The 16,803-nt window shown below is 36.7% G+C and overlaps 1 protein-coding gene across 1 annotated transcript in view; it reads left to right on the top strand.

Moving 5' to 3' along the window:
* The window catches only part of LOC101738478 (uncharacterized), an 87,666-nt gene that overhangs the window by 22,709 nt on the left and 48,154 nt on the right, over nucleotides 1-16,803 (top strand). The window contains exon 2 of the mRNA XM_038010622.2: nucleotides 12,299-12,441. Coding sequence (XP_037866550.1) covers nucleotides 12,307-12,441 — 135 coding nt within the window. The 5' untranslated portion in view covers nucleotides 12,299-12,306. The remainder of the gene's footprint in view (nucleotides 1-12,298; nucleotides 12,442-16,803) is intronic.

Genomic DNA, 16,803 nt, shown 5'->3' with positions numbered 1-16,803 from the left:
CGACAGATGTGACCGGCCCATTGCCACTTTAGCCTGCTAACTTTGAGAGCTATGTCGTCGACTTTGGTTCTCCATCGAATTTCTTCGTTCCGGATTTTCCGGGAATAATATAATGCTATAAAAAATTCGAAATTAAACCTTAAAAATAGTAATTATAAAAAATAGTAAGTGTCTCTACGTGATCCCAGTTGACAGAGGACAACACGTATTATTTTTAAGAATAAGGACACAACCGCCTTTATCAGCATAACATAAGGTCGCAGTTTTATTTACTTTTCAAAACAGAAATACGTATAATATCTTTTACCGATAAATTTTATGAATATTTTAATAGCATTCTTGAGAACAATACTACATTGCTGTCGTTCAGAAATAAAATCTATTGATATAAAGAAAAGGTTGACATTCGTAAGAGGTAGTTTAGTAGAGAGATATGACTACGGATTATGAATAATAAACGGAATAGCGTAGTATAAATATGAGGTGGTGTACATTGCTTGTTTGTTTACTACCCGAACACGGTCAAGAAAAAGAGAGGTTACAATTTTAGTCCTACTGATATATCATTAGCAGCGTCCTGGGTATATTGAGAAAATACGCCTTAATTAATCATATATCGAGTGATGAATCTTTATCTGGGCACTCCTTTGTCGTATCACTCTTGTCAGAGCAGTCGTAGTCGTCATTTAGTATCATTGCTGTGAGCAGAAGCTATACGCCAAACCACCAATCGTCACTCCTCCCGGTTTATGGTGAGTCTGGGTTCTAACTGACCTATAATTCAAGATGCAACCAAAATAAATAAATTGATACTATTACTGGCAGGGCGTATTGTGAGCTCGAAAAGGTTAAGCATTGACAGTGACAGTTGACAGTGACAGTGACAGTGACAATGACAGTATAAACTCAGGTGGAAGCCACGATGAGAAAAAACTTATTAACTAAACCCGCTGATCAGTTGCGACGATGACGATCAGTTCTATTGATTAAACAGTAACATCATTTTACGGTCATTCAGAATATTCGGACTGTCAGTCTATCAATGACACTCGACCGGTTGAAGACCATCCTCCAAGAGTCGTATAGAATTTCTTTATAGAAAGCAGAAATGTAAACCAAATTCATAATATAAAATATCACAGATATTAGATAGCATTATTGAAAACGCATAAGACATCCTATTCACGTCCGAGCGACAGTCTCGGTGTAATTGTTGGATAGCCAATGGCCCGCGTTGTGAATTTTTAATGTATACTCCACGGGTCATACACATCCACTGTGTATTTTTATGTATCTCATAGCGTTGGTAAATTTATATGTTATTGCTTTATGGTATATTGTTTCGTAGTTGGGTAATTTCATATTCGGTAACGGGTTATGTAATTTGTAACAAAAAAACGGTAGAATCTGTCGATTTGTTTATGTAAATAAATCAGATGGTCAATGTAAACTATTTTACTATAAGCCTATAGGTCAGACAAAAAAATATTTAGAAATTCTCAATCGATGTCACACACATGCTGATTTGTCTGAGGTTTATTTTTACATATATGGTTTGATGGAAATATGTCGAGAACAAAAAAATAATAAACAATAGGCTAGTCGAAAGAGAAATGACATAGTTGTCCTATCCTATGTTCTGCCTATTTTTCGCCAAGCTCTCATGGGTGGGACACTAGAAGAGTGGGGCAGCCGTTTGACTTTCACAATTAGTTTTTAGTTTTACAATTATGAATTGTATTTCAGGTTTCAAGACGGGTGGCAAAAATGGCGCTGTAATGTGTTTGGACTACGGTAAACACTTACTAATGGTGTTAAGTGTTGGTGCGCCGTGAAGTAATGTCACAAAAAATTTAGGATATACGATTTGAGAATGTTATCATTTTTCTGAAAAGGCAGCATAAGCGACCTATGCTATAAAATTCTCGATATCTGTGTTCCATTTGCCAGTTTACAAAATATTTAAAAATCTTAAGTTCCTTGTATCGTGTACAGTTATTATTACAAAACAATCGATACGAATGCTTCAATATTCAATCGAATGAACATATCCTCTATTGCACAGTTAACCTTTCACTGCGCATTTATGCATGCCATATTTCCAAACTAAACAATTTACGGACAAGTCAAACAACCGCATTTGGCCATGAAATTAATAAACTAAAGTATTTCCATAGTTTTCTACGAACTATTAATAATAACAGTGACTTTTATACACAATATGGAATACGAGGTATTCAGAACATTCTTCGGTTTTCGTGAGTAGTTTGTAGGCATTGACCAAATCCGAAGAGTTACTAAAGAACTCCAGTTAATTGCATAGTGTGCGAGACTATTGAAATAAAATATACCCTAACTTTAATAGAGAACTTATCTTTTTTTTTATTGCTTTGATGGGTGGACGAGCTCACAGGCCACCTGGTGTTAAGTGGTTACTAAAACCCATAGACATCTACAACGTAAGTAACGTAGCACCTTGAGATATAAGTTCTAAGGTCTCAGGTATAGTTACAACGGCTGCCCCACTCTTCAAACCGAAACGCATTACTGTTTCACGGCAGAAATAGGCAGGTTGGTGGTAACCACCCGTGCGGACTGACAAGAGGTACTACCGCCAGTATTTACGCAAATTATAATTTTGCTTATTTACGTAATAAATACTTATCGTGAAGATCGACACCTAAGTCAAACTGCCAGAAGATTCTGTTAGTTCCTTCTGTATGAAAATAAAAAATAAATGCTAAAGGTAGAAATAGGTAAAAAGGTAAAAATGGTAAAAAATAGGTGCTAAAGGTAGGTAGAAAAAGGCAGTAGTTAGTACAATATTCAGATATTGACGAATAGCAGCTTAGTCTTCCATTACTACGTAAGCTAAAGTATTCGGAGTGTCAGAAAAAAATTTAATCAAAATTATAACGCGAGATTAAGCCGTAAAAGATATACATATTACCCTTTGAACTTAATAAGATTTTATTTATTTATTTTTACCCTGTAAATACCAAACAATATAATAGCCACAACGTTTATAGATACTCACTTTATATCTAATTTTGTAAATTCTTAACATTTTAGTTTAATCTGTGCCGTCCGGTCTACCCACGTCAAGCGTTGCGACTCTACCGATGTTTGGAACTTTATAAATACGTTCATTCCGAACACGTGTTTCCAAACGACTTCCACGGTTAAGGAATAATCATCATTCTTAATCAAACTTGGAGTTATCAGAGTAGCATGGCGTATTGTGGGCTCGCTTGTGAGCATTAATTAGTTGCTTCATACCTATTTATTTATTTAAAAAAGTACTGCCACATCACAAACATTTAACATTGAAACTTAAACTATTTAATTTATGGCCTGATGCATGTGACAACAATGGCGTACATAACATTGGCAATTCATCGGCTCGAAGATGGAATACAATAATAATAAAAACTACGGAGAGATGTCTGCCGTCCCAAATTAGACTTTACAGGTGGGGTGTAGAGAATATATTTGAGTTTCCCGTGAGGGTAGGTATATCAAATCAGTCTTTCTTTAAATACCTTGAATTCTGCCAAAAAACCCTACTTAATCTTTGATAGCCTTAGGAGCTATTACAACTTCGCGTCGACCGGTAGGTGAGCTCACAGACTCAACTTAAAAGAGATGCAACACTAGCCCTAGCAAGAAAAGTGCTTCGCTGAATTTACTAACGGATTGGAATCGCGACTCACTGATGAGAAGTTGCGACGAGAAACTCATTGGGTTATAATTTTTTATTATTTAACAACATACCTTATGATCTTAAGAAAAGGTTATCTATGAAACGTGTAGGTATATTTAAATTATCTAACCGAAAATTTCTTGCAACACTAACTGCAGCTTGTAACAAACGCGTGTCCAAATTTATTATATTGTTAAAATTATTTCATCCTTATGTAACCGTATGTAACACGTCACGGTCACAGATCGCAGATTAATCGTGTTTCGATGTAATCTATAGCGGTGCAAGGTTAATCTGTGTTTCCGACTGAAGTTTCAAATTTATTTTTATGTTTTCATTGTTTGTTTTATGATATAAATACATATTAAAAATGTAAATTGTTGACACACATTTTATGTATCTATCTATATATATAAAAATGAATTGCTGTTCGTTAATCTCGCTAAAACTCAAGAACGGCTGGACCGATTTGACTAATTTTGGTCTTGAAGTTGCGACGAGAAACTCATTGGGTTATAATTTTTTATTATTTAACAACATACCTTATGATCTTAAGAAAAGGTTATCTATGAAACGTGTAGGTATATTTAAATTATCTAACCGAAAATTTCTTGCAACACTAACTGCAGCTTGTAACAAACGCGTGTCCAAATTTATTATATTGTTAAAATTATTTCATCCTTATGTAACCGTATGTAACACGTCACGGTCACAGATCGCAGATTAATCGTGTTTAATTAATTAATCCCTTCCAACACTACATGACGATCACGACCACTCTGTCAAGAGTGACACGACTGAGAAGGTCTTGAATTATTTGTGGAAGTCCAGAGAAGGTTTAAAAGATAGATAAATATGAAAATACTCGGAGTTAAATAAAAATAACAATTTTATTTTCCCTTTGATGTGTCCCACGTCGAATGGATTCTTTTTGTTTGTTTTAAGTTTATTTTATATAAAAGTTTAGGTCTTTTATTTATCGATTGAGGCACTACAAAGTCTGCCGGGTCAGCTAGTTTTTAATAAATTAATGGAACTTAACTATTAGTGTCGGAGCTGATAATGTCATTAAATTACTAAATAGTACTAAATAGTATATCAGTGACTAAAATCAGGAGATGATCAAGTGGGTTATTTTTAGCGTTCATTAGAAGACGTCCTCAAACCTTAGAGTAGCGGTTTACAATGAGCCCTAGACTTTAGTTGCACTCTGTGACGTTGCCGTGTCTTTATCTCGTCTGGCAAGCGATCGAGAATCTTAATTCCAACCATTTTTCCTAAATTAGGAAACCTACGATACGTAGTACGTTTTACTAGTGGTAGGACCTCTTGTGAGTCCGTGCGGGTAGGTACCACCACCCTTCCTATTTCTGCCGTGAAGCAGTAATGCGTTTCGGTTTGAAGGGTGGGGCAGCGGTTGTAACTATACTTGAGACCTTAGAACTTGTATCTAAGGGTGGGTGGCGCCTTTACGTTGTGAATGTCTATGGGCTCCAGTAACCACTTAACATTAGGTGGGCTGTGAGCTCGTCCACCCATTTAAGCAATAAATAAAAAAACATGCTCATTCTAGAGACTGCGACCTGTTTAATCAGAATGAAGCATGCATGGTACGACTGTGTGCTTCTATGCCACGAGTAGGTACATGTGTTGAACGAATGTACCGGAAATTCGTACGAAAATTTTCCCCGCATCGTTCCGTATGTATTCTGAATACGAATTGTTGATATTGGCGCGACGTCGACCCGACCAGGAGTCAAGGCTGTCAACACGTTTGTCTACTTAAATGGTTTATCGTCAAGCATTCTATGCTAATATTTGGGTAATTTTGGCAGATGACGCCTTGTCTGGTGATTGTTTCGATATTAATCCGGCCTTTGTTTGTTAGAAGTGTTTTGATTTGCAATTGTTAGAATGCGCTTATGTAGGTAGTAGATGTCGTGTAAGCATGCGACGAACGTTTTTATTACAGGCTGGTGTTCTCATTTAGTCAAGTGGATGCCTGGGCTCATATATGCCGTAATCTGCCATCTACCTTGAGACGTGAAGTCGAAGATTCAATTTGATAGTTAACCGATATTTTGTTTGCCAGAAACTTAGCTAGAAAGGCTTAGCGAGCAATTTAATTATGTTTATACGAGTAAGAGAAACGTCATCATCATTCTCCTGCCCTTCTCCCAGTCGCCTGGGGTCGGCGCAACATGTTTTCCCCTTCCATACTCTTTTATCATATACCATTTATTCGCTCACTCCCCTCTTACACATATCGCCTTTCACGCAATCCATCCATTTTTTCTTAGATCTACCTCTTTCTCCCCACTTTATCTTCTTATAAAGCCTAAAAGCTTACAAAAGATAAACAATAAGGAATGGAAATTAATCTCTCTCTAGAGGGACCGAAGCGTTGCTGACCACAATGTACGAATTTCCTGTCGCGCTTTTGAACGTGACGTCATTGTATAGAAAACTGAGCACTTGATAACGTGAAAAAATTGATTAGTTCTACACGGGCTTGCCTTACGGATCAACTTTATTTCCCGTTAGATTTCTCATCTTGCTCCGAATCGGCAATCATAATGCTCAGTAGCTTCTAACAGACAAAACTATACAACACATTCCAATTTGTCAAAATTGTTCTAAACCTTTTTGATATTGACCACGACGAATCCTTTTAAGACATACAAAATTATAACATCCACATCCTAACCACATTTACGGTTTCCTGCGTTTGATATTTTCAGTTATAATTAATCAGTTTTTATTAATTTTTGGAAGTTTTAAAATCGTTTAATTGACAGTTGACTTCCTGTTTACTTCATAGCCGTTTTTGGTATAAATTGTGTATAGTTAATGACGCGTTAAAATGCATTTTCAATTTTAGTAGCCATAGCACGTTATAACGCCTTTATGGGTTTATTGGTAAACAATGTTGCATTGAAAAATATTATGGTTTTTTATTTATGTGAGCTGTGGAAGATTCATTCTACATATTTACATAACGCACCCGTAATGTTGTAAATGTTCCACAAATTACTCCAACATTAAAACACTTTACAAAGCACGATACGATATTATGTAAACACGTCGGCGTCGTCAGTGAGGTGACTAACGGTGAACCAAGTCCATTATACGAACAAGGGAAACGAACTATATCCGACACGATTGAACAAATAAACATCGTGCGTTAATAATGACTTTTTATAGATTCAGTTGGGCACACGAGCTTATTGCCTTAAGACAAAAGCTCGGTATCTGCGTGTGTGGTCTCTTTCTATACCAAGGTCACAGAAAGCTATATCTAGATGCACAAGCCTTTTGCAACCGGTCACAAATCGAAGGCAACACCTTATCCGGCTGCAATAACGACAAAATACCATTAACATTAAGACCTCATTTTGAACGGCGATTATTGCGTAAGTTTCGGTGCCTAGTTAAAAACATTTGTGCCTCTTGTTCCATATTCGTATTATAAGCCATAATCACAGCCCACGTGCGGCCGTCATACGTCATACGTTCTGTTGCTAGCTCATTGTCATTTTCGGAAACGGCAGCCGGACACAGACAATGACATTGTCTATTTCAGGTGGGCTGTTGCATAGCGTAGTTTTTTACTCACATATCGTATTCCTAAGTGTAATATGTTACTGAGAAATCTTAATCACGTGTGACAGTTGCGTTTTCGCTTTTGAGCATACTCATCATTCTTCTGCCCTTCTTCCAGTCACTTGGGGTCGACGCAACATGTATTTTCTTTCCATACTTCTCTATCGTATACCATTTCTTCGCTCACTCCCCTCTTACACAGATCGTCTTTCACGCTTTGAGCATACTATATGATGCATTTGTCAAAAGTCTATATACTTCTGAGAATAAACGATCCGTCTAGATTCGGATATTGTGCACGAAGTAATGTTTGAACTGCAACTGCGCCGCGGCCGATCATGAAATTGAAGACACTGCAAGTTTCCAAGGAATATCGTGGAGAAGTGAATTTATTCTAAAGTTCTCTCTACAATCGAATTTTCTTCTCGGGTCTGAGTTGATTGTTCCAGAAGCTATTTTGGTTGGTAGGGCAGCGAGAACATACTACTTAAGAAAATGCAATGGTTTGGCAGATGCGTCTATCTGTCGTCCTAGTCAACCTAGTCTTGGACTACAAATGTCTCCGTTTTGGTTCCGGATTATATCCCGAAAGCTTCTTTTTTTTTTATTTATTGCTTAGATGGGTGGACGAGCTCACAGCCCACCTGATGTTAAGTGGTTACTGGAGCCCATAGACATCTACAACGTAGACGCGCCACCCACCTTGAAAACCTTCTAAGGACTTCTCTTGGAAATTTAGCTCTTCAAGGATGGAAGCGTTCGTTCCATTAACTTCTCAGGGGATACACAACAGCTGTCTCCAGGACTACATTTATGACCGCAATTTTTTTGTGTTCTGTGTCCCAATGTGAAAATCTCTGGAAATATGGTGGGAGAAATATCTCTCGAAACGCAATTTACTCAAGGAATATCGCTACTAGTAAGATGCATTGTGAACTGAAAAGTCGTACGATGTAGGTATAGTAGGTCTAATCATTATACTCTGTTAGGTTATAAGAAAGAATATGGATAATGATGAAAGAGTACAAAACATTTCCGCAGCGCGTCTTCTGCATAACACATTACATCAATAATTACATTGTAATACGTAATATTGGACGTTACGTAACCCAGTAATAATCATTATCCGCAATTGTAATTATTTGTTCTTCGGGCGCTTTACTAAGTAATTCATAATTAATTGCCTAATCATTTTGTCAGAACAACAATGTTATTTATGATATAAACTGTTTACTTACTGCATTCATTCATTAAAGACGAACCTTGTTCATTGTAAATAGACGAGATTGTGTTTTTTTGAAGTGAAACTTCCTTATCGGCGTTGGAAAAAAATTTACCGTCACATTTTTCGGTTACGCGTCACATTTTTCCGTTACGCGCCATCTTTTAATTAACGGCTGTATGTTCTGAAGTATGGATGCGCATTTGAGAAACCGACCTCATGTCTCAAGGTGGGTCACGGAATACATTTTGTAATTGCAATAATCCCAGGTAACCCACTTAATATCACGTGGACCGTGCTATTATTGTTATTACGTAAAATAATAGGAAGAAAAGTACCAGGGTATTATGATATCAAAGAGATGTATTATTATAACTTTACTCTGACGTACAGCCTTCTTTATTAATTAACGGCTGTATGTTCTGAAGTATGGATTCCGATTTGAGAAATTGACCTCATGTCTCCAGGTGGATTACGGAAATCATTTTGTAATTCCAATAATCTCAGGGAGCCCACTTAATAATATCACGTGGACCGTGCTATTTATTACTGTTATTACGTAAAATAATAGGAAGAAAAGTACCAGGGTATTATGATAGCAAAGAGATTTATTAATAATTAACGGCGGTATGTTCTGAAGCATGGTTTCGGATTTGAGAAATCGACCTCATGTCTCAAGGTGGGTCAAACTTCACGAACCTCAGGAACCCCATTTAACACCACGTGGACCGTGCTATTATTATTAATTTATAGGAAGAAAAGTACCAGGGTATTATGATATCAAAGAGATGTATTATTAAAATGCTGTAATAATCTTAGTAGCAAAAAGGTAAAGTGAAATAATTGTATTATTTGTATTCATGTCTATGATAATAAAATCCTTTTGTTTAAACTTTATCTAATTTAACTTTATTTAACCAATTTCTAGAAAGTTGCATGTAGATCATTTTTCGAAAAATAAGGCCATAAACAAGTTTCACTTCTTACGTGTGTACACTAGTACACGCACACATTTTTTAAATATGATATAGGGTTGTTAGCATTTTGTTATACGTCGTACGAAGTCGTCGTGGCCTAAAGGATAAGACGTCCGGTGCAATCGTAGGCGGGTACCAATTTTTCTAATGAAATACGCACTCAATAAATGTGCACGATTGACTTCCACGGTGAAGGCATAACATCGTGTAATAAAAATCAAACCCGCAAAATTATAATTTGCGTAATTACTGGTGGTAGGACCTCTTGTGAGTCCGCACGGGTGGGTAACCTGTGAAGCACTATTGCGTTTCGGTTTGAAGGGTGGGGCAGCCGTTGTAACTATACTGAGACCTTAGAACTATATCTCATGGTGTGTGGCGCATTTACATTGTAGATGTTTATGGGCTCCGGTAACCACTTAACACCCTGTGGGATGTGAGCTCGTACACCCATCTACGCAATAAAAAAATTAAAAAATCAAGCTGTTAAAAAAAATTCAATGCCAACCCTAAATCTTTAAATTACACCTTTTCATTTATCAGCACTGTCGCTAATGGACGTCAGCATTCTGGAGCTACAGGCAGCCTACCCTTAACGTAAATGAATTTAACAAAGTAATACAAATTCACGGTCGAATTAAACGAAGGAATAATTGGGTGATAAAATCTATGCAACCATTGATGGTATTAGTGGATATGACTGTCGGGACGAAAATCATTACTGCCAATTTATTTGGGGCTGTGAATTCGTGCTCCAAGATGGGCACTTAGCACTTACAATAGTAAAGAAATGACGCCACTATTAAAATAAAAAAAACAGCATTTAATTGTTTCCAACATCCAAAAAGTTAGTACGGACAATTGTTTACCAGATGTGAACTCGGAAGTCTCTGGATGTCTTTTTTAGCTTTTACATCTGATTTTATTACATTTTAACACATTTTATAACCTAGCTTAAAATTATAACTTCAAATATTGCTTTTTTATTGCTTAGATGGGCGGACAGGCTCACGGTCCATATGCTGTTAAGTGGATACCGGAGCTCAAAGACATCTAGTACAACGTAAATGCCTACCTCGAGACATGAGTTCTAAGGTCTCAGTTCTCACAAAAACTCATTCATAATGTAATTCCAAAAAACTCCGGTCCTGTTTTGAAGACCAGGGCAACCGTGAAACAGTAAAATTGGTACTTACGTCTGTCTACCTCATTTGATGAGTTCCCTTAACCACTTAATACTGGGTGTAAGATTATTTCGTTTATCCTGTAACCAAAAAAATCCCAGAACCAGTGCACGCACATCCAAGCAGGAAGGAATACATGGTTTTCTCAATCAGAGATACCTATATATAAAAATGAATTGCTGTTCGTTAGTCTCGCTAAAACTCGAGAACGGTTGGATCGATTTGGCTAATTTAGGTCTAAAAGGTAGATAAATATGAAAATGCTCGAAATTAAATAAAAATAACAATTTAGTTTTTCCTTTGACGTGTTCCCCGTCGGACGGATTCCTTTTGTTTGTTTTAGGTTTATTTTATACAAAAGCTTAGGTCTTTTATTTATCAGAGATAAATATGACGCTAGATTCAACTCGTACGGTCTGAAACTATGAAGAACCGCATTAAAGTTTGTACTAAATATTGCAGTGTGACGTCATTAAATCGAGGTCATTCACCTACGTTACATTCTTGAACCGCATCCGTTATGATGTACGCGGTATTTAACAATATTTATTAAAAACTATTAAGACAAAGGTTAAGGATTTCTCAAACGTTTAAATTTAGTACAAGGTTCGTGGTTTATTGAATTTTAATTGTTCGAAATTAAATCAAATAAATGGTCATTAGTCTTTTCTAGTGTCTTCGTTACTATATTCTGGTATTCGGGGTCTGGGCGTGTATAAATAAAAATGATAATCCTAACTCTAATAAGCCCATTTAATACGGCCTTTTTTATATATTAAAGTATCTTCTGCTAAGAAAGCTCATATAACTAAAAATATAAATAGAATTTGGTAAGTAATTTTTGTCATTTCACAAGAAGTTTCTCGTGACATCTCAAACATTAAAACCTAGAAGGCCATCGGAGTTCGTGCGTAAATAATAGAATTTAGAATACAATTTTCCAGTAGAAGATATGGAAAACATTACTGTAACGCACACAATAAACTATTGGTTCAACTGAACTCAACGAATAATTATGTAGATTTAATAAATCGCATTCAGACTTCGGCCTCTTGTCTCAATATGGACGTCAGTGGGTCGTTATAATGTCCGAAATAGTATTAGTGTATTTATTTGACCAACGCCATTCAACGAAAACGCCCCACGCTAGGTGGTTCGCTGGTCATCGTTCTCGTCGAACCCCTCGCTTGCGACGAAGGGCTCGACGAGTAAACTAATCCACAGACACAGCCCACTGAGTTTCTCGCCGGATCTTCTCAGTGGTCGCTTTTCCCATCCGGTGGTAGATTCTGCGAAGCACGACTTGCTAGGGTTCGTGTTAACAACGTCGTCAGGTTTCAGCCCCGTGAGCTCACCTACTAGTTTAGGTTACGCTGAAATAGCCTCTCAAGGCTATCAGCCTAAGTAGGCAAAAAAACAGCTTGTGCGATGTGGATGAGGAGAGCCGAAGGTCGGGCTCATTGTTGTGGATTGGGAGAGGCCTATGTGCAGCAATGGACGACAGTGGACTGATGATGATGATGATTCAACTAAAAACTATCGACTTTTCAATAAATCTGATACCGTATAAACTCTATGCCATAAAGTTGATTCAACATGTTGTCTCCAGGTGCAGGCATGCTGAAGCACGTAGCCGTGTCCCCGCACCGGACACGAGCTGACTCCGTGAGCCTCTCCTCCTCGGCTTCCTGCTGCAGTCTTGGAAGTTTAGACCACAGGCACGACTCTGTAACTGACTTGTCGCAGCGCACTGTGAGTACTGAAAATAAATACTATATTGCAAATTATATTATTATTATATTAGATTAATTATAACAAATATATTATTATACAACGTGTTACAAAATATCCCGTAAAAACAATTAATTGTCTAAGCAAAAATTTGGTTAACCCTAGTAAGCTGTCATGTCAGGGAACCAGATTATTTAACAGAAAGGCCGTATTTACCTACGTATGTACGCATGTACGGCCGTATGTACGTATGTACCTATTTTACCTAATAATTCTTTACTTTAATAGTTTTTCTATTTTTCATTCATAAATTTTTGTTACCTCAATACAAGTATGTCATTATAGTCAAGTACTGACTACAAAAAATGACAATCTGGGAAAAAAAAAATGTTGTCAATTTAAAATCTTCTAATCGATATCCTACCACTGTTTCGAGCTTTATATAAATCTAACGATGCCCCTATGAGCTTACTTGCAAAGTTCACTGCAATTATGTTTTTTTTTTGAATCGTGATTGAGACGAAATTATAAGAGTATTATTTTTCTGATTTGGCTACAAAACCATAAAAAGTACTACACGTCATAATTCACAAGTTCCCATTGTTATATACCCATTATTCACTTTCACTTTCACACAGTAGACGTCTCTTTCTCAAACCGTAATAACTCTTAAATACATTCAGTGATTATGTTGGACATTCAGTTTGAATTTTTTTTTAAAAGTATAAATGTAATGAGTTTCAGAAGCAACAAAAATAAGCTATTTAAATTTAAAGAATTGGCGTGTTTCTTAAATAAATTAAGGATTTATTATAATATAATTAGTAATAAAATCGATTAAAAATCGTTAACTAAACAAAGTGATAGATGTAAAATTCACATCCGTAGAATTAAAATCTCATAAAAGTAAATAAATAAATGGAGACATAAAACAGGTTTTCAACCTTGAACTTGGATAGAATCCCACGGTTTTACGCGTAAAACATAGTAGGAACTAGTTATAGGATGCAAATAAAATAAATCTTCATTGATTTGATTGATTTTATTTAATCGGAAGCAAGAACTTGTTTCTATACAGAATGTGTAGATTACGTACTCCCGTACCCTGCTAAGTCAACAGCGAGTTCCGGCGGCGTTAATGTTCTGTTTGATCTTCAAACGATTCACACGCGCACAACAGTACACAGAAAATAATATAAACGGATTGAGTATTTGTGCTATAATTCGCAGATACGTACCAATTGTTTAGGAAATATGTAGCACACACGTGTTTACGATCAACTTAAGCGATGAAAGAATTCTTCTTTTCAATCGTGTTACTCTTGACAGAGTGGTCGTGATTGTCATGTAGTGTTGGAAGAGGCAGACTTGATGCGCCTCACGATGTCTCGCCATCTCCCCGGCTCGAGGCGATTCTGTTACACTCATTTTAAGGGACCTTAAGACCCAAGGGGACGAAATAATACGATTAGTAAAATTAAAGCCTGCAGAATATATAAAGCGAAATTGGTGCAGGGTATATTGTGACTTCGCATGGGTAGGTAACACCGTCATGAAGATTTCTGTCATTAAGGAATGCAATCGTTATTCAGTGTACTTGAGTCTTGGACCACATTTCCCAAGGTAAATATCGGAATTCAGTTGTGATGTCTATGACCTCTGCCACTACCGCCAGCTGAGAGGTGAGCTCGTCTACGCAGAAATTTCAATAAAGTTAGGTTACATTCTATGTAGCATAGGATTATTTCAATTCAAAGACTTACATTTTTAAGAGACTTAGATTTAGATTAAGATTAAGACTTACATTTAAAGACTTTAGTCATCGTGGCCTAAAGGATACGACGTCCGGTGAATTCGTATCTAGCGATGTTCGAATCCCGCAGGTGGGTACCAATTTTTGTAATGAAATACGTAGGTATTTAACAACTGTTCACGATTGACTTCCACGACGAAGGAAACATTGTGTAATAAAAATCAAACCCGCAAAATTATAATTTGCGTAATTACTGGTGGTAGGATCTTTTGTGAGTCCGCACGGGTAGGTAGCATCACCCTGCCTATTTCTGCCGTAAGGAGTAATGTGTTTCGGTTTGAAGGGCGGGGCAGCTGTTGTAACTATATTAAAACTTATATCTCAAGGTGGGTGGCGCATTTAGGTTGTACATGTCTATGGGCTCCAGTAACCACTTAACACCAGGTGGGCTGTGAGCTCGTCGATCTAAGCAATAAAAAAAAACAATTATATTCTAAACTTCAAAGTGGGCTACTGCAGTAATGTAGTTGTAACGTCTGACTCTGTCTGCCGCAATAAAAAATTAAGCACCCTGAAAATTCATAAGCTCCTCCAGACTTGAAGCCCACAAATGACATCAACACAAATGTATCTACATTAATCTCTCACACAAGTCAAGCTAATTAAAAATATTAAGCAAGCAACACAGACAGTACTCATTTAGACTCATTAATGCTTATTGTAATTAAATAATCCACCATTGTCTGTGAGATTAAGCATTAAAAATATTATTCACGTCTTATCTCGCTGACAATGAAACGAGTTTCAAAATACGAATTATTTGTACAAGTTTGTGAATATGTTTTTCAACAATGGTTTATGTGTCGACATTGTGCCTGGACTCACCGCGTTTCGGTGTTACCAATTATGAAATTAAAAATAATAAATTAATCGTCTTCTAAATTTTTCACTTTTGATTCTTGTCTTGATTGAAGAGTTAATGCTTTTTTAAATCAACGGAGCTGATAACAGAATGTTGATTTTAAAATCGGTAAAACGAAAAAGTGTCATTAAAGACAAACATATGTTATTACTAGCGACCCGCCCTCGCTTCGCTTCGGAAACATTAAAACACACATGAAACTGAAAAAAAAAAAAAAGTAGCCTATGTTCATCAGGGACAATGTCGGCTTCTAATGGAAAAATAATTTTTCAAATCGGTCCAGTAGTTTCGGAGCCTATTCGAAACAAACAAACAAACAAATCTTTCCTCTTTATAATATTAGTATAGATAGAATTTAGGTTGCGATAGAAGAAAAACTGCACACATGTTATATTGTTAAATAAATCAAGAGTTAGTTTTTGGATATTTTACTGTATTTAAATTGTACTTTCAGACATAAATTCGAAGTTTTAACTGATTTAAACTTACGGCTAACCTATTATCATGGTTCATGGTAAAATTAGGTAAAATGTTCTATCAGTCTCTCAAAAAAATACCGAAATACACAAATGTATAAAAATTTTCCGTATTTTTTGTATTTTATTAATAAGTGGCAACACACACGATCAGTAATCTAGTTAACAACAGACGATGACCCACCGAGATACGAGCGATCTCCAACGCCACAAAGCTGTGAACTGAAAATCTTAGATATCAGTATTGTTCGAATTGCATTTATCTAACGAAAACTAAGTCAATTATTAAACTTTTTTTATTTATTTTTTATGATTGAAAGATACTGGTGGCCCGGAGGCCTTTCCAGCTTCACCAGGACAGGTGGGCGAGCATTAAACTCTATTTGCCCTTGCGTTTTAGTGAAATAGTTTTTTTTTTTTTACTTTTATATTACCTACGTGATATGAAGTAATGGCGAGACTTACACATTTTTTTTCTACTCCAGATGAGCACATACCCCACATGGCTATAAGTGGTGGTAGGACCTCTTATGGGTCCGCACGGGTAGGTACCACCACCCCGCCTATTTCTGCCGTAAAGCAGTATTAATGCGTTTCGGTTTGAAGGGTGGGGCAGTCGTTGTAACTATACTGAGACCTTAGAACTCATATCTCAAAGAGGGTTGCGGCATTTACGTTGTAGACGCCTATGAACTCCGGTAACCACTTAACACCAAGTGGGCTGTGAGCTCATCTACCCATCTATGCAATAAATAAAAAAAGCTAGATCAGAGGTTAGTTACAGCGAATTGCGTAATTGTTTATAAACTTCTAATTCACGTGACCCAGTATCCCTAAGTAATTGTTATATCATAAACATTACCAAGTGTAGTTTATTATTGTTATACATATGGGTAATGTTATTAGTGCTCATTGTACATACATAATATAGGTTTTGAACACATGTTAACAGTTTTTCATTTAAGTATATTGCACGCAATAACGTTGCATGATTATTTTTTGGCGAGTGTACAACATGGTCACCCTTTACGATAAAGTGTATTTAAATGACTCGGTGGTGCGGCAGTTAGCGGCTCTGACTGCTGTGCCGAGGGTCGTGGGTTCGATTCCCACATCGGACAAACACAAGTACGTGTGATAGGTTTGTTGCGAGAGGTTTGTTTGCTCTTTGTCTGGGTGTTTAGTATCTACTTATACATATCGACGCTTGAAAGGCAAACGTGACTAAGCGA

This window comes from Bombyx mori, chromosome 4 (genome assembly GCF_030269925.1).
Source record: "Bombyx mori chromosome 4, ASM3026992v2".
NCBI lineage: Eukaryota > Metazoa > Arthropoda > Insecta > Lepidoptera > Bombycidae > Bombyx > Bombyx mori.
This window is presented reverse-complemented; position numbering and strand designations above follow the sequence as displayed.